General features: G+C 42.9%; 1 protein-coding gene across 1 annotated transcript in view; it reads right to left on the bottom strand.

The window, feature by feature from the left end:
- Positions 1-22,249, bottom strand: part of LOC126540678 (DNA (cytosine-5)-methyltransferase PliMCI-like) — a 194,573-nt gene that overhangs the window by 166,942 nt on the left and 5,382 nt on the right. The window contains exons 3-6 of the mRNA XM_055076227.1: positions 21,176-21,304; positions 18,657-18,782; positions 5,178-5,270; positions 4,066-4,347 (exon numbers count right to left, since the gene is read on the bottom strand). Of these exons, the coding sequence (XP_054932202.1) occupies positions 4,066-4,347; positions 5,178-5,270; positions 18,657-18,782; positions 21,176-21,304 (630 nt within the window). The remainder of the gene's footprint in view (positions 1-4,065; positions 4,348-5,177; positions 5,271-18,656; positions 18,783-21,175; positions 21,305-22,249) is intronic.

Genomic DNA, 22,249 nt, shown 5'->3' on the forward strand with positions numbered 1-22,249 from the left:
TCCCACCATGTCACCTGTCTGATAATTCTTGGGAAAAATGAAGTCCAAGACGAGGAACATTATGTCTGAAGACAGGCTTCAACTAGAACATGTCCACAAAGTCACAGGGGCACCGAGACGGATACAAGTTCTTGAAAGCAAAGCACTGTTGAAGCACATGGCCGTCTAATGCGTGGCACACCCAATGGCTTCTGTAGCAGCAGAAAGCACATCAATGCATAAGCTTACATACAATCCTAAGCTTTTTGTTGTTCTAAATATAAAAGTGAGCAACCATCACAGAAGTAATGATAAGCTTACAGAGTCACTCGATACAGTTGACTCCCGTTAATTTGACCTTGATTAATTAGACTTCTCATTTAATTCAAATGCGGTGCAAAGGCCAAGCCAGAAACCATACATTGCTATGGGAATGCAAAAGCACACCTCTTCGACACCGACCCCCGTCAGCTCCCCCTCATGCATTGAGTGATTACCGAAAGCTTGAAAACGCAAAGAATTCAGCAGGCGGCGTTACTGCTTCTCCAGGCATGAAACTGTTTTATACAGTATTTATCTTTTCATGGACATTGCTCCTCCCGCCCATGAAGTCATTTGTTCCGGCTTGTTTTGTGTCGTGTCACTCTCCTGAATTCAGGAGTCTGCTTGACCGTTCAGCATTACACCGCATGGCAATTAATGTTTTCTATCAAGGTCATGAAAGATTCTTCAGGATATTTTGAAAGATGTCCTCAGCAGGACACCGATCGGCAAGAAATACGGCTTGAAAAACATGTTTGCAAGGGTAGCACCGAATGAATGTATTTCTTCATTTTGCCGCCGTTTGTTCATTTGACCTTTCACAATTAGACCAAATCTTGCGATTTTGCAAGGATCGGATTAATGGGAGTTGACTGTACCCCCCTCCGATACCTGTAAAAGCAAACCAAGTGGACCAGGAATTCGGCAGTCCTCTCATAGTTTACTTAAATTATGTAAGCAGTTTTATTCAAACAACTGTGCTTGAATCTCTTAGACAAAGAAAGGCAGCTATTCAGCAATACCTTTATGCAGTTAAAGGGCCCCAAACCACCTCTAATAATACAAAAAACTATCACAAGCATCTCTCCATTCTTTCCTAGTCTTTTTCCTTCACACATTGTGATGTCATGCATGCAACATTACCAGGGTAAAAGCGGTCGATTGGTCTATCTATGAAGGACATCAATTCTATCAGGTGCAACTGCTAGCACCCCCTTTGCCATGCAGTTTGTGGGGGCGCTCGACTCTTGCGCCTCTTTGTTGTTTTCCCAGCATGGCTCTTGCATCTCCTGTAATCTGGCTTCCCCCGCTTAGCAAAACGCTGCCGGCAGTCTGTGTAGTTTAAAGGGACACTAAAGGTTACTATTAAGTCAACGTGGACTGTTGAAATACCATCCCAGAAACTCCGAAACGCTTGTTTCGTGCCAAGGAGAGACTTACTTTAAGAGAAAATGCGCTCTGAAGCGTCCGCGTACCTCTAGCGCAGTTCAACTCGCCCGCCCTCCGATCGAGGAGTACTGACATCGTCTCATAGTGACGTTGCGCCATCGGTGAGTAGAACGGCGTCCGCAGACGGCGCTACGTCTTTTCTGCGCAAAACGCAAACGCGCGGCCAGAAAAAGAGCCAAGACAGAGCCGACAGCAGAGCGAAAGCGGGAGTGAGGTGGCTAGCGGAAGGAGAAACGCGCGACCATAAGCTGGTACTTCATTCTATGACGCAAACTTCGACGCTCGTCGCAATGGACCCTGACAACGACAGATTGGCTCGCGATGCTGGGCTCAACTTCAGCGATTTGAGCACTGACGAGCGCGACCTGCTGCTGAGGGCTCGCGCAGCCGGCGTCGTCGCGTTCTACGACGGCGGCCTCGACACCGACTCTCCGGAGCGGGAAAGCAACGAGGGCTTCCCACGATATCACATGGACGTGGCATTCTCGCTGCATGTTCCAAATGAAAGTTTCGCGAGCCAGCAGAACCCGCACAGCACGACGCGATAACGAAACTACTGAAACTCCAAAGGGTGCGCGGCGCAGAGTCGAGCGAAAACGAAACCTTTCGACCACCCATACTACTGAAGGGTAACGTCAAAATATTATTTTTTCTTAGAATCGAATAGACGTAGACAAGTAGCATTTTCTTCCGTCTTATAATCGAATGAAATGATATTTTTAATACGAGTAGTTGAGTATTAGTAACACAAATTATGAGGAGTGCTTTCATCATCCGGCTAGTACCGGAATGTCGCTGGGGGGTCTCAAATCGTGTCATGCATTTACCTCAATTTCTCGGTTACTAAAGCTCTGTTCGCGATTATATTCACGCCTTAGACGTTCTAGAACATTGCTCTACCACTTTAACTTGACTTTCTGGTAACCTTTAGTGTCCCTTTAAGGATAGTACGAGAGATGGTGCAAGTTTTCAGCTGTTAATGCCAGCTAACAGCAGGGCTACTTGGGCGCAAAAGTGCGCAGGCATTTCATGCGCACTCTGGCATACGTCACAGGACTGTCCTGCCAGAGGCTTGGGAGTGCGGCACCGGGATGAACGAACGCAATCGTTCTGACAGGTCACTGTTAGCATGACTGTACATAAGAAGAATTAGGCATTAGTGTCTGGCATGGCACAAACATATTCGCTCGATTTCCTGTCACGGTGAGTCAGACTTCCTCAATTCGCCGGCGCCTATCAGCACGTTTTATTGATAGTAAATAGCTGGCAAGATTGATGTATAAAAGGAAAATGCCCTTTTTATTATTTTCACTACTGTGTTGCCGTTCCTTCGTCCTCAGAGCATGTTTCAGACCCTACAACCTGCACCCCGTCGTTTCACTTGCTTGGCATGCATAACCAACTGATCTCACCTGGCAAAGCATGTCTTAAAACAGTGTGTAACCATAAAGCATGGAGTCCCCGATAAGTGGAAGTTGCATGTTTTCAAACAAGAGTGCCAATATAATGTTCGGTACAGACGTAGTATCCATGTGTCTTCTAGAAAGGTAAATGGCAAGGAGAACAGAGCACCCGTGGGGAGGTTAGCAAAGGTTATAGAGTGCTCACTTGCCTTCAAGCTGAGAATGGTTTAGGAGCTCTTTATAGAATCCCAACCTTTGACATAGTGGCATACCAAATAATGCACCTTGCCCACCCGCTGCTTAGAAGTTTCTTTAAAAGTATGACAGAGCAGATGCCAGCAGTGAGGTAATCAGTCAAGTCTCGTTCATCTGCAAAGCTACATTAATCTTGTGCAATCAAAGTATCAAATGAGCATGAAAAGGTCAGTTAACACAATGACAATTACATAAGCAGTGAAAAGTGGTGCTATGTGCACTCAAAAATTATGTACACATTGTGATCACAAATGGTGTCTTTGGTGCCAGCGAACAGTGAGCATATAGAAAAATATGCCACTATTAAGGGAGTAAGAACATCAGTTTTAAGCAAATATGTGGCTCAGACAAAAAGCTCTTGCACAGTTTTAGATTTTTTTTTCTCGAAAACTACAAACATCTTGCCTTGTAATGAACATTTTATTATGAGAAGGAACTACCAAACGACCCTGTCACTGCACCAAATTATGACATGCTGGTAGATAAACTAATGAGTCCCTTGATCAACAATGTTAGACAGCATGTCCTTCAGATTTACCTGAGTAACCACTTTGATTACATGCCCCCCCCCTCATCATACTGTTATTCATAACACTGAGTGCACTTTACTATTGTGGGTGTACACTGGTCACTATGTGATACCTATGGCAAAAGGGCAGGCGAGTAACAAGAGATACTGTGCAACTGCATGTGCAATGACTGATGGGCGTCATTATCCAACAGTTACCACAATGGCAACAACATACATAACACGAATCTAGGGAGGCCCAACAAGTCTTCACCCTTGAATTTGCCCGTTCTGCTTAATATATCCTCCAAACAGCAGTCCAAGGAACAGCCACCAAGTAAGTGGGCAGAAATGCACATTAGGACCTTGTTTCATGGGCACTAATTTGGAGAGACAAACTAACGCCAGAGGCGTAATGAAGACACTGACCAGTTGTCGTCTGAGGATTCTGTCTCCTGGTACCCGACAGCAGCCATCTTGCGGGGGCTTTGGCTGGTCTTCTTTCTGCGGCTTGGTTTTGAAAACTTGGGAAGATCAGACTCAGGTTCGGAGTCTTCAGAGCTTGGTTCCTCATTGCCAGGCGGTTGGCAATCAGCGGTCACAGTGTCTTGAGAGGGCATGTCACAATGTTTGTACGTTGTCACATTCTGGAGACGCTCAAGTTCAACGATCGGAATGCCTCTGCTCCGGACACCGAGGAGCACAGACAGGCTGAAAAACAAATACAGCTTCATTATTCTATGGCTTTCACGACATTTTGCTGGCCTAGTCATTAGAATAAAAGAAGCACAAACAAGCTAGAAATGTAGGGGAGACAGACTAGTTGGCTTCCTTATAAGGCTCGGTTAAACACTAGGCACAATAGTGCAGCAACACTCCTGCCTGTTTTATCTCTTTCCTTAAGTACTTTGTTTTTAGGTGAACAGTGCAGCTGCTCTACTATAAGTACTTTGAATGTTCTCTTCTTTCACTAACAACTTCCAAATCGAGCACTGCATAACTGAAGCTAATGAAAATTCTGTTCATTTTTTTAAACATCCAGCTATTTAGACCGCAATGTGCAATGAAAGCATGGATGGTCAAAGTTATTCCTAGCTGCTCAAGTCATGAGAATGCTATATACATCAATTATTGTGAACACCTTAAGCAAACAGAGGAAATGGCAGTTGAGAGCAAACAGTACAGTGATCCTGCATATCACAGCCCTAAAGAAATACAATGCCAATAACAGTCCACCAATGTTCTGTGCTAAAAATTAAAACTGATGCAAAAATATCCCCAGCTGGAGTCAGTAAACGTGGCTGGTTTTGTTGCTTTTAGAGCAGCTGAAGCTGCAGCATAAGTGAATGTAGGAGACCATACGGTTTCTGACCAGATTGCAGACTGACAAACAAGGTAATAGCATTAGAAGTGAACCAGCACTCTGTCCTATCCCCTTCTTTTCCACTAAAAAATGTTTCCCGCAAGAAACTGTAGCAGTAAAAGCAACAGCGCCACTTAGCCCAACTCCCTTCTTTAGTTAAACTGAGTTTTCTTCTTACTTGGCACTTTTAACCGACGAGATTGCCGACTGGACTGATGACTCAGCTTGGGCATCCCATAAAGACTTGCACGAGTAGTACTGGCTAGTGCCGCTGAAGGAAGAGAAAAGTTACAGTAACTAAGTATACACAATTCCTAAAAAATAAAAAAGGGCTTTAAGAGACTTCACATAGAAACGTGCCAGTTTATGGTGTCAGAAGATGATACACTAATAAAATGTGAAGAAATATAAGCTTTGCAACTATGACATTTGCACTGTGTCCAGAAAGTCTATGCCTGCTTTAAGCTTTTTGTAGCTTCAAATATTATGTATATGTTAGTGTAAAACATCCCTATGGATAGAAGCATCCAAGAACTGTGCTATGCTGATGACAGACGACAATTGACCCAAAGCAGCAATATTATTTCAGGCAGACAGAAGACACCTGAAATAGTGCAACAGTTTGCTGCATAAGAAGAGATGGGGGCTGGCTTCCGGGCACAAATTGCTGATGTGTGGCACCATGCCATTTTGAAAAAACAACTTGTTGCTGGACAATCTGGTTGAAGCTTGGGCAAGTCATTGCAGTGTAAGTAAGATGGACACAAAGAACAGAAGATGAGGTAACATATGTGCTACCTGTCCACAGCACCTGCAATGTCTAGTACCCTATTCTCTGTCCTATTTGCAATGCTATGCCATATCACTTTCTCTTGTGAGGCTGGAATAACGAATAACTTATGTCAAAATGGGCAGCAGACCATCAAATGAAGGCAATTTGACACGGATGTTGCGGGGACAAGCACCAAACACTGGGCTTTAGCTTAAGGTTTCAATCACTTCAACTGCAGCCTAGAAATATAGTAGGGTCCCAAGCGGCGTCCTCGAACATCCAAGGCAGATCAGCTTGGCGCCTACATTTCAGTCTCGTAACTCTTTCTCTGCCGTGCCCATTGTGCATCATTAGCCCACTATCAATGGTTTGAAACACCGCTTGCGAGACCTTCTGTGCTGATCACGGACACTTTGCGCCATCGGACGTGAAAGAGAACTATATTTTTGTTTTCTAAGCAGTTAGCTTTTTCTCACCAGGTGGCAATTCTTAAACGTGCTCCAACGTTTCGCGATCGTCTTAGTAGAAAGCAAAAATGGCCGCCTCGAGAAGCAGCATGCTTGCTTCAAAAGATTGCAGATCTTGCGATTCTGCAGCGTCTGCAACAGATTTTATCGATGGATCGAGCAGCAGCGAGTCTGAGGATGCTGCCTTTTCGTCGGACTTTTGACTTAGAGCGACGACGGCGAAAAACCAGCCCGGAACATCGGCGACCGCGGCCCGGCATGGCCAACTATAGTGATTGCAGTTAAATTTTTGTAGTGGAACACCTGTTCAATGAGCAATTTATTTTTTTCGGAGACAGTGTGTACTAGATGGCAATACATTTTTTTATATTTCATAATTCTTCTTAAATTTTTTTCTTAGTACATACAAGCGTGTCTTTACAAGCTTTGTTAAATATTATCCCACAATCTTGATTCTGGCAATTTATATCTCTTTTTTACGACTTAAATTAAGCTAATAAAACGTTTATGCATGAAAAGTGCATTCATTCTGCCTTTTGTTTAAGTGTGTGGGCAAATCACAAAGTCTTTGCCCCTATTTTATTTTTTTGACACATTACGGCTGTATAAGCAAAGTCAACATATCAATTTTCAGCAGTGGACTGTTCTTGGACCAGCCTGGTCTTATCTGCCGGTAGCTCTGCGCGGCACGGCCCTGTTGTCAGTTGTTGAAGATAGTGGTTATGGTTCACATGTCCATGGTGTACAAGCAACAAAGTGCGATTCATTTTATGTGGAGCAAGGGACGGACGCCCATCGAAATCTACAGGGAAATGCAGCCCATGTATGGGGAAAGGTGTCTCGCTTTGAGAAGTGTGAGGTGGTCGTGTTGAGAGTTCGCAAAAGGCTGTGAAGACTTGCATGACAATGATCGTTTGGGGAGGCCATGTACATTGCTCAATTCTACCACAGGGGCACCTGAAATTTAGTGCTGCAATGGTACAAACGCCTGAACTGGTGTAGGGACTACATGGAAAAGATAGTGTTAGGTACATAGAATAGTACATATATTTGTAATTACATGTATGTACCTTATTTTGTGTAATAAAAAAAATAGGGGCAAAGAATTTCTATTTCACTCTCGTATTACATAAAATAGTAAGTGCAGTAGTTCTTTCAGAAAAGGAAATCTGGCGTAACCTACAAAAAACACCTTTTCCCCACAACAGGGAAAGAGTTAAGACCAGGGATGGCTAGTGTACTTAGCATAGTTAGAAGTGGCATTGAGGCCTAACACAGAATCTTCCGAAAAGGGCTTTGCAAGGAAAGGTTTCACCAAGCCAGAAAAGCAGGGTGAACAGCACTTGGGAGGTCAGGAGACATATTGGTAGAGACTTCACCTTGGACATGACTTTCTTGCTTGAGGCTGCCTATGAAACACCTAAAGACAAACGGAGACTTTTCCTATGCATAAGATTGAGACATTCATACTGGGTCTCTGATGGGCACCTCAGTGGCTATTGGTAAATTATCCAGCTGATAACTACAGCTGTGTGTAGTTTGAGGATCATGTCTCCAATGCATAGTCCACAGTTTCACGCCATAAAAGGCTGCTGTCCAGGATGACACCCAGGAAGCAAACACTGGAAGCATACCAGTTTGGACAACCTCCGAAATTCAGTTGCAGCCTTCTAACCTTCTGCCCAGAAAAAAGCCCAAAAGACGACTTCTCTGCTGTATTTCATAGACCAAGTGCACACACATAGATATAGATTGGAGAAACTGTTTTTAGGGCAAAACACGCCAGCTTGTTAACCATTGTTAAGCTTTATGCAATTTAAAGAAATTGCCTGTTGCAGATACCATAATTCTAGTCCTTGAGCTGGATTGTTGAGAGAGTTACTTGCACGAAAAATTGAAACACTTATTCAACTAATTAAGAAAAGTTCACTAGTTAAGTTTCTCATTAATTACTTCATGGTACACATTGCAATTTACAAATTGTAGCCAGTGAGATTGTCAGGTGTATAAATTTGCAATGAATTTCCAGAATGACACCAGTTTGGAGATATGGGCCTTCAAGCTTGCCGTAAAAATGCACTGTTGGTCCACGTATTTAACAGAATGCTCTTTTATGCACTGACACACAAAAGTAACTAGAATGCACATGTATCTCATCTCACCCTTTGGAAAATAATGTCTCGAGCTGGTGTAATCCTGGAAATTCATTTCAAGTGGATGTGTCTTGCGAACTCACAGGCAACAAGCAAGATGTTCAATACTCAATAAGCAATTTTTGCTAATTAGGCAACAATTCATAAAGCAAGATGTTCAATACTCAATAAGCAATTTTTGCTAATTAGTCAAATATATCTTTCAATTTCGCATGTTAGTAATGTCTGCCTCTTCGAGTAATCCAAATAACGACAAGAATTATGCTATCTGCCACAGGCGATCTTTAAAATTTCCATAAAACTTAGGAATGATCACCCTGTATACTGAAGCTCTGCCCGCTTAGTTACGCTATATTGCCTTATCAGTCACCAAGTAGCTTATCGGTCACTAGGTTAAAACAAAAACAGTTACAAGTAATTAAAATGTGCAGAAAGTGCCTTGCTGCTCTGTGCTTCAATGAAACTGCAGTCGGACAAGGATATTTCATCATGCTTCACATGCTCTGAACAAGATTTGCAGTGAAATGACATTTTTAATTCCCACACTGACCACCACATAGTAGGGGAAGATTTCTTCACACTATCATGAAATGTTCTCGTTTTTATCATCATGAATCCATGCACAGTCCACTGCAATTACCATGTTTACTCGATTCTAACGTGCCCTCGATTGTAAGGCCCACCCGTTTTCTGCAACTAAAGAAAGGGGAAAAAAAAACCCGCTCTCGATTGTAATGCGCACCTGTTTGCCGTGACCTAAAAAAAAGAAAAGTCCTTTACAGTACCGTACACCTCATTCTTTTATACAGAACCTAATTTGGAAAAAACAGATTTTACTCCCAATGCACTAAAGTTACAATAAATAAAAAAACTTGCAGTTTCGCCTAAAAGGTGCTCTATGAAAAGTAAGGATAGTAGTTTTGTTGGCCGTATAAACTTTTGAACATTCACTTACTAGCTAAATTAACAAGCATGGTGTCATGCGCACACAAGCAACCATAACATGTCTCACTCAATGACAGCGGAAACTATCAAAATGCTGGAGCAAGGAAGTGCGGCAGCAGGAGTGAGGGAATTGAATCTGTGCGGCCTCCCGCTTCGATGTGAACTAAGTGATGAGAACACAGTGTGGTGTGCCTAGATGCATAGACTCTTTTCTTTGTCGCAGACTGCTTTCAAGATAGGAGCAGCGTAGCCGCGCCATACATAGCAGCTGCCGGCGTAAAACACCTCTCCTGTTTGCCCCAGTCTCGCATGCAAGTTTCGGGAACTCCAAACGCCCATGATGCGGCCCGATTTCCATCCATCTCCACACACGTGATCGGTGTTCTTTTACTTGCGGCATCATGATGAACTCTCCATATCTTTGCAGTCGGCCCCTCCACGTTGATAGAGGAAATGCAGAAAACGGGAAGACGGATGGTGCACAAACCTAAGCCAAAGGAAGCATTGCATAAGCCCACGTCCTGCAGCACATGGAGGAAGCTATGGCAGCTAGGCTCGAAGTGCCTACAAGGCGGCCATTTTAAAATGCCAATGGCGCTACGGTAACGTAGATTTAGGGTCGTACTCGATTCTAACGCACACACAATTTTCGGACCAGTTTTATCCGGAAAGAAGTGCGCGTCAGATTCGAGTAAATACGGTATGTGTTTGTACGAGTAGTGTTAATATAATGCCCATTGCCAGAGACAAAACCTTCGTTAAGAAGTATGGCAGGGCAGTGACATCAAAAGTGAGCAAAGGACACTCAAAAGTTCCTAGCTCAGTCGCATTTGTTATTGCTCATAATGATTTCATATCAATGTCAAAAATTCTTTTTAAAGCTGAAAAGCTAACCTTTAAAAATACTCTTATTTATGATTGATAACCATTTATTTGCTAAAGGCTACTCAGCTTTCTTAATATATCTACATAGCTTTTCTTACTAAGCTATATCCAGAATGATCAAGCGCACTGTAAGGAGATGTATATTTGGACATCAACAGCTCCCGAAAACCATATGTAAGGTCCAGCATTTCCGGTTTGAAGAGAAAAAAAAAAAAAAGAACTAGAACACAATGCCAAATATTTTTTTCTTAAGTTAAATTTAACAGAAAAGAGTCAGTGAAAGCAAATCTACCAGAGAGCTAAGACATCAATCGACACACAGCTGCAAGCATATACATGTACTTCGATGAAAGGAGCCTAGCAAGGTCATAATTACGCTGGAGCTTGCAGCCTGAGAAATCATTGTTTTTTTTTTTTTTTTTTCTTATTTGGGTCCATTTTGCCTAATACTGCAAATGAAATTCATGGGAAGTGAAAATCGGGAGGGAGTGAAAGTACACGAGAAGTCAGAGGAGCCCCGGCCCAGGTCCTTGCCATCTTGACACTGCAGCCACTGTAGCGAATGAACTGCGCGAGTTCACTAATGGTAATGCCGAGTTGTATGTATCTCATCATTGTTTTCTGTACTATTAATTGGAGCTTGGTATATCCACACGAAATTACAAATAAAAGTACACATTTTTTCTCAAACATCAAAGGCATTCTCTTAATGCTTGACAATGCATGAAAGAAGCCTATTCTTTATCAAAGCTTTTAAAAAGGTTCCTCACAATAAGTTAACACTGACGCTTAGAAAAATTAGAATTTCTGAACTATTACTATTTGGATTGCAACATAACTGGACTAATTCCGAACACTTTATGGTCACATCTTGTGTTCCATATAGAACCATATAGCTCTTCACTCTTATTAATATATGTTAATGATAATGTTAATATAATCAAAACATTTGTTCAAGTAAGGTTGTTTACCAATGATTGGTCCTTGTTCCATCATATAACTTGTTCTAGTGACCAGCATGACCCCAATAAAAGTCTAAGATTTTTCACTTTGGCAAAGAATAGGCAATGATCATTAATGTGAAAAATAGTTTATGCCTCACTATTATCTGAGAAAAAGGGTGCACTTTCATATAAAAGAAATTGCACCTTCAATTTCTCGTGCAACTCATTAACAAAAAACTACCCCTCGACTCTTCATACGCAACATCTCCACCAGCATAGTTCCGCATTTATGCAAAACTGACATTCAAATCGCACTCTTCTATGCCATGCACCACAAATGGTTGGAATCACTTAGACTATGCATTATAGCATGTCAATGTGGTTTGGTTTCATTTCTTACAGGTTACTGATCACTTTCTGTTAATGTACTTTTTATTGCGATAGCTATTATATGGACACTCCAGGCGCATTTCTGGCATCGCTGTGATGTTCCGCATAAAGTCTAAGGGCGATAACACTGTCACCACGTGCCCTATATTGTATGTGCAAGTGAAAGCATGCGAGGGGAGCCGAAAATCGAGGCTCAATCTTGCCCACATGAAAGGGAGGAAAGCAGAGAGGAAACACGCCATCTTCTGTCACGCACAAGGTGCCCAATATTGCAGGGCACCGGGGGGGAGGGGTGGAAGGGGGGAAAGTGTTCTACTCCGGCTGCAAGTGCGTATGTGGCAGCTGCGTGTGGCCACGCAGCCGTATCTTGAGAGCAATCTGTGTTGAGGGCAGAGTCTAGGTGCGTCGAAGGCTTGTAGCTTTGTGTGTGCTGTGTGTTCTCGGCGCTCACTTTGCATTGAAGTGATAGACAGCACAAAGATGGCCTTACTCGCTGCTGCTGCTGCGTTTCCTCATGCCAGCGTGTTGGCAGCAAGTGTTCGTGGTCACTGAGTGTGGCGAGTTCATGTTTGCTGTGCATGCATACACCATGCTCGTTAATTTAGTTAGCAAGCGAATGTTTTCAACTTGATATGGCCAATAAAAGTACTATCCTTACTTTGTATGACTGTCTGCTAATTTTCACAACTGATCGCCTTTCGGGCGAAACTCCAACTTTTTTTATTCTGATGACTTCCCCACTTACACCTGGAGTCTGCCGTATGCAACAAATGAAAATAAAAAAAACGAGTTCTGTACATTTGCATTGCGATGTGGCATTGTGCACTTGCTATTGAATGCTTCTCGAGAACTATTCATCTGTGCATTGGATGCAACTACAGTGTTGAACAGTGTGATGCACAGTCATGCAGTACATTTCAGCATCAACAATATTAGTGAACCACATTGAAAATGTGGTGCACTAATTTCACCCAGAAAAATATAATTGTAGGAAAAAAAGAGATTTTTCAGGTGGAAATGGAAATAAAGAAAAGTATGCATAGTTTTGGGAAAACAAGAAATAAGTGTGCTGAACCCTAGCCATGTGGTATCAGTTTCAATTGACTTTCCAGGATGTGGATAATTTTTATGCATTTAATAAAAGTAAACAAGAAGTAGACAAAATGGTGCTCTGTATATACGGGAGCGCTACTGACATGATGTGGAAAGTGCCTGTGAACAGCTACATAGAGCTTGACTGGCGTAATTTTGGCACTCAACGTTAGTGCCTTATGCAGAGCTTTACACTGATATATTGCCAGCACAAATAGTGTCCTTCTTTATCAAAGAGATACAGCCGAAAAATCAGTTCCCTGGTATAGCATAAGCACCAGGGAGCTAAACGTCATAGGCCCTTTCATGTTGATTTGTTAAGGGGCGTGAAAATTATGCTATAACCACGGAGTAAGATAGACAGGAGCGCCGACTCCGCCACCCCTCAATGCATTCGCTTGGGAGAAACCGTGTAACGCAGATGCCAGGCATCTAGTTCACCTCACTGCTCTCCCTTTGCTCTGCTTCCTTCTCTCCCTCCAAGCTTGACCGACTAATCCCCTTGTATAGCGCAGACTGCTGAGGCGTGTGGAAATCATTCAACAGCTTGCATCCATATGTGCACACACTATAGTGGCAGAGACCAGCGGTGCAGAGTTGGCTAGGTGGCGCACATAGAATGTGTCGTCTGCTGGAAACTCGAGCCCTCGGCGTCTCGATTTGACAGAAATGAAACAAAAAACTATATGCGCTCAAATGAAAAAAAAAATGCACAAATGAACGCATCCCCGTTTTTTTCTGCATGTATGCAAACATCTGTGCATGTCTCTAGGGCAAGCAGACAAAAAAATTAAACTGAATGGAAACACAACAGAAGTACGTGTATTTCTCATTCGAATGTCTGTGCGGATGTCAAGGTTACGTGCTATGTACTTTTCATGTTTGATGCCTCGCTTACTATGCATGCACTATGTTTAATGATGCCTGGCAGAACAAGGCGTTGGTATTCTTCTTAAAGAGGCAGAACAACAGAAAAGCAATCAATGAAGTGTTTTTACCTGGCTTTAAATCTAGGTATGGCAATGGATGGGAGAAGTTTTCGCTTCTCGCAGCACCATTTGATCTACAGCTGCTGCAACAGTGGCAACAGAAAATTTCTGGAAGTAAGCGACCATTTAGAGCAAAAGACAAACTATGTGAGAGACATTTCGAGAAGAACCTGATTTTTAATAAGTACTGCGGCAAATGTAAAGGGAATGTCCAGCTAGATGAAAAGGAAGTCCCTAAAATCAGAGAAAGTCGTTCCTAAGATTTTTTTTTTAGGGAAGCCAGGCGTAACTCACTGATGCTGAATGCCAGAAACAACCACAGGACGCCGATGCAGAAAGGCGAAAGGACAACAATTGTCTACAACTGCGCACACTGCAGGTGGGGATTTCCCTTATCCAGGCATGTGGCGTAATGGGAATTCTCAGCCTTGTCTTCAAGAAGATGATTTCCACAAATTACAGCCTGGTGGCTACAGATTTCTGTTCAGCAAAGAGATTGGTTAGAATATTTCTTGCAACGACACAGCACGAAATGAAAACAGCAGAAACTCTATGAGCACAAGTCGAAGTCCACTTATGCAGAAGGGATTTCTGCATCCAGATTTCTGCATCCAGATTTCTGCCTTCATAGGGCCAAGCACAATGTATGGAGAAGACTGGGCGACACGAAAAGCATCGTGACAAAAGAAGCAAGCGAAGCATCTGTCTACTTGGATGATGCTCACATAAACAGTAATAAAAGGCACCCTCACAATAAAATCTTGTTTTCACTGTCTTCTGACAAAGCTTGACTGCATGGACTGTCGTTGCATTCCTCCTCCCCAATATTCTAGGTTAAGTTAGGTAACGTAGTCTTTGTATTTGGTTTATTTTCTGTGTGTTCTTCGTTCTATTATCTGGCATAACTTCAGGTAACCTCCCTTAATGAAGGGCCTGCATGGGGCCTGTAAGTTATATTATGAGTAAATGAATTAAAATGAAATTACATGTTTTGTCTGCTAATGCCTCTCCACAAAAATGCAAGACTTATACGCGCACTTCTGGCATCAGGGCATGCACCGACGAGACGAAACGACGATTGTGCAAGCAGGCTTGGGAACATGGCCAAGCATGGCTAGCATGGCCGAGCACGGCCATGCGGGTGGCCCGAGCTCCCCCCCGCCCCTCCTGTACATTTTTTTTCCACATGTGTAGTGCTGTCTGGTGAATGCGCTGTGAACCCGCAAACGGTGCTTCAGGATATGTCCCTTCCAGACAAGCAGAGTCAATGTTCCTGTCTATCGTACCCTGTGGCTATAACAGAAAAAGAAGTGCTGGTGCTAATTAAATATAAAATTAAATTAGGGGGTTTTACATGCCAAAATCATGATTTGATTATTTGGACCACCTGGAGTTCTTTAACGTGCACCTTGATCTAAGTACACAGGTGTTCTTGCATTTCGCCCCCATCGAAATGCGGCTGCCGTGGCCTATATTTGATCCCGCAACCCTTGTGTTTAGCAGCCCAACGCCACAGCCACTAAGCAACCACAGCGGGTGCTGGTGATAGTGATGCACTCAAAGAGAAAGGGGGAAAGCAGGAAGGTTAACCAGAAAGCAGTCCGGTTTGCTACCCTGAATGGAGAAGGGGAAATGAGGATGTAAAGGGAGAGGAAGAGAGATAAAGAGGAACATAAGTCACACATGCAAATCATACGCAGCACACATTACACAATCTTGCGGGCCTGTCAAGCACAGAAACCAGCTAGCACACCTACAGCCTTTAGTACAGAAATCTGCTTCACTATCTTAGCGTCTTTTCTTCAGACACATTATTAAAAAAAAAAAATGGAAGATGTTAGAACCTAGGTGAAGCGAAGCTCTAGTGAAACAATTCTACCGCGACCACATGTGTTGTCATGCATACGTGCTACACAACGTGACACACATACCAAACATCTCAAAAAGCTACTCGGTTGCCACAAGAAACATACTAAATAGGTGTACAATTGTGGGCTAATAGTTCAAGCACCTAGCTGTTATGCTGGAAGACCAGTGTTCGATCCCACCGTTGCATGTGACATTTTTTTTATTATCTGTGCGTGTAGGCAAGACATCAGCAACACCCAAGGTGTGCAAAATACAGGAGGATTCACCTTAAAAAAATAAAAAAACTTCAGGCAATATGCCATATGCTTCACATACAGTGTGAAGCTATTATCTTGCCACATGGCTGGTTCTAAGACTGAAATAATGATCATGTACAATTTTAGCATATTTAGTGCACCACAAGCTATCTTAGACTTTCTGAAGCATAGACGAAAATAACTGACAACAGGTATTACTTAGAAAAAAGATTTGACACTCGAATGGCTTTAAAGAAGGTCAAATTGATCAATGTCGAATTAACAGAAACAACATAATCACAACTGAGCAGAACAGACCATCTAGTACTTGGAAGTTCTCGCACCCTTGTCACATATAGCTCAAAAAACAAAACAATAAAGGCCTGAGGTCTCCAATATTGTTTACTGCAGCTTAAACGGTGCTTCATCTATCAGATGACTCCTCATACAGACTATCAAGAACATGACCATATTACTTATGCACATCAAACACATATGCTGGAACGCATGTGAAGCGAAGCCTTCGTGATATACAATACGCAGATCCAAGGCAATGTTGAAATCTAGGTAAATGATGTAAAGCTTGTTTTAGTCCGTGAGCTAGTAGGAGTCACGGATGACACAAGCACAGCCTTGTCGCCTGCAGCTGATACCATATGAAGCTTGTTGAGGAAAGAATGTTGTTAAGAGGTTAATGTATAGAGAAATAGTATGATGTGCATCTAATACCATTAAAGGCTTCATACCCCTTGTGGCAGAGTTAAACATCCATTGTAGGGGAACAGGCCAAGAATGGGCACATACAGGTGGCGCATATACCCGGCTGCACATACCCACTACCAAAGTCTGTCTGGGCAAATACCCAGCAGCACAAGTTGTCTACTCAGCAAGGCAGCAGCCAGCGTATAGCCAGTGGCCTAAGCTGTCTATATACAGTCGAACCCACTCATAACATACTCGATAGTTTTGTGAAGAGCGGTTGTATCAGTAGTTCATCATATGTGGAGTCACCCTACAAAATGCAAAAAAATTAATAACACTGAAGTTGGTGCTGTCAGTTAGAATTCGACACCACTTTGGACTGAAAATCTGATTTTCAGTACCTCCATTTTTGTTCTCAGCAGCGTCCCGCATATAGTCGCAAAGTTTTGTTAAAAACACCATCTAAAGAATGAAAATGCAGTGTTATAGCTCTTTCAAAACGGCACCCAGCCGGTATGATCACCTGCCATTTTGAAACTATGAATGCATCTGCGACCATTTTTTCTTCGAAAGCTTGCAATATATTTTATCAGCAGGGCATGATATGCGCATAGGTAGTTGGCTGGAAGCATAAACTACTGTGGCATGCCGGCATTTGGCAAAGGTCTTGCCGTTGTGGCTGTAGCATCGGCCACACGTGTGTCACACATTGCAAAGTTAAGTTTTCTATGTAGCCTCAGTTCGAAAGGTAGAACGTTATCGTGAACCATTATCAGCAACAACATAAATGAAATGTCAACATATGCAACGCCAACTCTTTGCAAATTTGCCTGACAGCAGCGTGTTGCGACGCATTCTTGACGTTCACACCAACTCAGGTTAATATCAATGGCAATGCTTGGGTGGCCATTGATCCAGATCTACCAAACAGCAGCATACATAGCGCAATGCACGTAGTGCCACATTGAAAACTGCACAAAAACAAGTACCACCATCGTAGCATTTAAGATTGCATGCGGTGCCACCAAGGTGCAGACAGAAAATTGCAGCCCTTGTCACAATCAGCCAGCGAGGCTAGTGACCTTCTAGCCTCTCCTGCCCCACTGTGATGAATTGCTTCGTGAAGCTAACAATTTGACCTCTTCGGACAAACCAGCGGTGCCAGCAAGGCGAGACATTTGACGGATTGAGTGTTGTCTGTTGGTTATGTCGTTGTCATGGACAAATGGGAGCAAGGAACTCCTGGAAAAGGGTGTTCTATGATGTTTCCTCCCGGACTCCAATAACCGCCGTGGTCGTTTGACAGACACTCCAGCTAACTGCTGGGTCATCCCAGGAACCAAGACATGCCAGCTTGAGTCAAGCGTGCCAATACCTGTCTACGAAGCTCCCCTCCTTACTGTGTGTTCAGTGAACAAAGGTGCAGGAGTGGTTGTGCAAACTCTCACCTTGAACGCGGGTCCTTCAACAACTTCAGACGCTCCGAATGGATGAAGATGGGGCGGCAGTTTTTCCTGGCCTAGGGATCTAGGGAGGGCGAACTTCTTCGGCTCCTCAGGGTGCTTCAATTCAGTCATGTTAGACTGATGAGACGTAACGTTCTCCACTGTTCATGCAGATATTGCAGATAAACCCAGTACTCCTCATTCTTGATGAGAACATGTTCCTCCCTTCAACAACGTCCTTCGCTTGGATGAATCAGATGATGGCATGAGCCAGCTACCACTATTGACATGCCCGAACCCAACTCTTACACCCTCGAGATCAGAACCCATGGCCACCGTACGCTGTATGCTGTACTAACTTGACCTGACGCACACTAGAGACATGCCTTGAAAGCATGGTTACCCCAGCGTGCTGTCGTGTACCCAGTTTGGTTGCACTTCTATGCTTCAGATCTTTGCATGTGCCCTTCATTTAGCGCAAACGAGCTTTCTGTGCTCGTTGTAACAGTACAGCACTTTTGAAAATTTTCGTTATATCTAGACGCAGTTCCATTATGCAGGGTCAGAAAATCGTAAATGCTGTGACATGTAGTCATTATAACTTACAAATTGTTATATCTGGTATTGTTAGAAGTGGGTTCAACTATATATCCACAAATGTATCCGGCAAGAAAAAGACAACGAATGCCAAACCCAGAGAAGAGATAAAGAAAGCTTCGCTTTAAAACAAACAAGTCTCAGTGTGCTTTGAAAATGGTCATAACTCACTTTTCCTTAGCCGATTTCTGTCTTCCATTGCTCTTAGGCCCTGTCCACAACCTCATGTGTGGGTTTTTCCGAGAGCCTTGATCGCTGAAACAGACACGTTTGCTCGGTGTGTCAGGGCAGGGTCGCCTAAAAGATAATTGTAAAACAGCAAGTTGATGATGGAAGAATCCCTAACCAGAAATGAAATTGTGCAGTTAGAGAGCATGAAAAATGCCAGCATCAACATGACCAGAGGCTTGGCAAGTAAGAAATGATGCAAAACTGCAAATGATTCCATACTGAAATTTCAATGAGAGCTTCCTATGATATAATGTATTTTGACAGTATCTATCTGTGACTGGCTGAATGTTTTCCAGAAAATAAATATTAGACTTCCATAACTTGATTGCATAACCAGCTTGATTGCAGCGCCGAAACACAGTAGAAGATGAGATAGTTTTGGTCTCTGCGTGCGCGTCTGCACAACGTGGGAACAAGCAGACGAAACGGAAGTACATCTCTCTTGCTATAGTATGAATAAAAAAAGAAAAAAAAAATGTAGGCGTTCGGTTTGCACATTTTGTTATTTCTCTAAACTTTGATTCGTCTGCTGATGCAACTGATTAAATAACTGATGTTGTATTGAAGCCATTGTAGTGCAAAAAAACACGGACAAAGAAGAGGACATGACACCAAGAGTGGGAATAATTCTCGAAGTCACGTGTCACTAAGAGCGACGTCACAGCACTGCCATGTACATAGGCGCTCTTGCACAATATACGTAGATTCTCCAGCTGGGAGAGCGGCACCCGTGAGAAGGGCTAACGGCGTTTCATTAGAAATTTAAGCACTTTGCACGGCGTGTAAGGTAGTAATACTTAGCAGAAGCTATCGTGAGCACGCATTGTATGCACTGCACTTGTCAGCTCAAAATGGCCAGACCTGGTGAGGAGCTTTTAAGACAAACTAGTGGGCTCTAATGAGCTTGAATACAAATGCACGATGCCTTTTCTACCAATTAGGAAAATTTACAAGTACTCTGCAAGGTTATCGTACTTCTGCAGTAGGAGAAAAAGTTTTAAAGAAGCTCACAAAGAGACAATGTGGCACAGTGATTATCGGCACTATTTTAGAATGAAATCAGAAGTGGTAGTGTGCAATGTCCGAGAGCCCAGTGGGACTTGTTGCTTTCCGTATTTCTACTAAGCACGTCTAGTGTTCACAGAGCATCTTATGCCAGCAGAGCTATGAGCTCCGGGCGAAGTCTTCCTTCCTATTTTTGTCGTCTTTGTGTCCCTCCTCCTTCCCCACACTACTGATGAATGTTCAGGTGTCAGCCACGCACTAGACAGTTACGGTGCAGTCAGCAGGCTTTAATTTTCTCTATCAAACAATCTCTCCCTATCATGTTTGGGACGTTTGATGTAAAATGACTCTATAGGGAGCCTACACTTAAATGAAAACACTCCTTTCCCTTTCCTTCAATTTCGTGAAATTCTTGCTGTTTTTGTTGCACAGTTGTAAACAAGATGACCATTGGCAGGATTCAGGGTTCTCCCTAGAATATTCTGAGGGGTGAGCATCTTGTGACCATTCAAGAGGGAATGCAGGCCAAGAATAGGCACACACACAAAAGCTTCTTTCCCCCTTTATTTTCTTTATATAACCACTCAGCTATTTTAAAAGATATATCCAACAATTCTGCATTTTCGACATAAACTAAAGAAGTGCAAGCTAGCGACACACCGTACCATGATCAGCAAGCATTGCCGGGATAAAGAAATGTGCAGCTCACCACAGTCAAAATGTACGAAATGCTTGCCAGCAATTCAAACCTGCAAGCCAACACAAGCGTATCCTGTGTGGACATGGCAGCAGTAGCGAATCATGACTCTAGTTTTTTGTATTTTCTCTTGCTTCTATTTTTGCCTAGTGAAATACGGCACTGTAGCTATTCTAAAGATCCTATCTTTCACCTTTACAATGATTCAAAGATGGCATCACTGCCTCAGCAAAAAGGCATACCACAGTGGCTAGTAGCTGTGCAATCCAAGGTTTGGTGGTACCTCTCAAAGTCAGATCTAAAAAAAATTTTGTTGAGGGCACACTAGAAAGTAAAACTTTCATGAAGAAAAAAACAGCGCTAAGAACACTAGGACTAAAAGAAGAACACGTACTATGGACAAGCATCTCAGTCCTTGTCTTTCTAGCAGTTTTTTCTTGAAGTATGTTATGCCAACTCACCTACATCAAGCTCTTGGTATTTCATGAAACTTTTTTTAACTTCTACGTCCCATGTCATTTTAACCTTTGTCTATGTGATAAAGGAACATCTGGGGATAACAGGAAAAGAAAGAAAAAAATAAGAGAATTTGACCGAATTGGCTGTTCTAACGAAAAGTCTCTCCTCAAAGTGCTAGGCAGTCAACCAGAGCTGTGGGCCACCCACTATGAGATTAACCATGGCAGGATTTCTCTAGATGTCATGTATAAATATTGCCTCTGGCACAGTGAAAACATATCCATGAGCACGTAAGTACCTTGAAGGACCTGGTGACACCTTTCTTTTAAGGACTTTTCTTCCTGGCTGCCCACTTGGGCTATCCCCACTCTGTCGCAGTCCATGTGTAACAGCAACAGGCAGCTTTTCGACAAGGACTATTGGCCTCCTGTATAAAAAACAAAAAACAATAAAATGCCATGAGAATAAAACCTTGTTTCCGGGAAACTGCACAGATCATCCAGCAACATTATGGAGATAGCAAACAGCCGAATGAAAAAGATTGCAGCAACAATGTTATGCTTATCAATTTAAAACATACTCTTACAGCTGGGCTTAGACTGTCTAGCCACCTGCAGCCAAAGGTCAATCCACACTTTTATTTATCACTTTTTTTTGTAATGATCACTTACACAACAACAGTCAACTGGAATTTTCAGACAAACAATGGGAGGTTCAAAAAAAATTACAGCAATACTCATCTCATGATGAATGTTGACAGTAATGCCGATAGCAATCAATCAATCTAGCGACAGACCGTATTTCTGAAGTCACCTTTATATAACATGTGTAGTGGTAATTCTGAGACTTTTGTTGCTTTGGCTATATGCAACATACTCCTATATCATCCCACTTTGCTATGGCACTCGCTTGCCTAGGTCGGTCAGAAACACGAAGGCATGACAACTGTATGATGCCGACGCAGTGATGATGGAATGATGAAGGAGGAATGATATCGATCAAACTACAAAGGTGTATCATGACGATGGCATGATGACGGTATAACGACAACTGGTTGAAGAACCAGAAAACAATGACGATGGCACGACCGAGAGGACACGACAACAAAAGTATGACAATGGATGCATGACAGCATCAGTGTGACGACAACACAATGACGCATTATGTAACCCCGCAAACGACAACGGACGAAGAAGGAAACACACAGGACTTCTTCGTCCGTTGTCATTTGCGCGGTTACATAATGCATTCCGATATCGACTACCAACTAGCTCACCTCTCGCTGCTAAACACAATGACGACAATAGCATGACAACAGCGGCATAATCCCGATTGACTGATTGCAGAATGATTATGATAGAATGACAACTAA

This window comes from Dermacentor andersoni, chromosome 2 (assembly GCF_023375885.2).
Source record: "Dermacentor andersoni chromosome 2, qqDerAnde1_hic_scaffold, whole genome shotgun sequence".
Taxonomy (NCBI): domain Eukaryota; kingdom Metazoa; phylum Arthropoda; class Arachnida; order Ixodida; family Ixodidae; genus Dermacentor; species Dermacentor andersoni.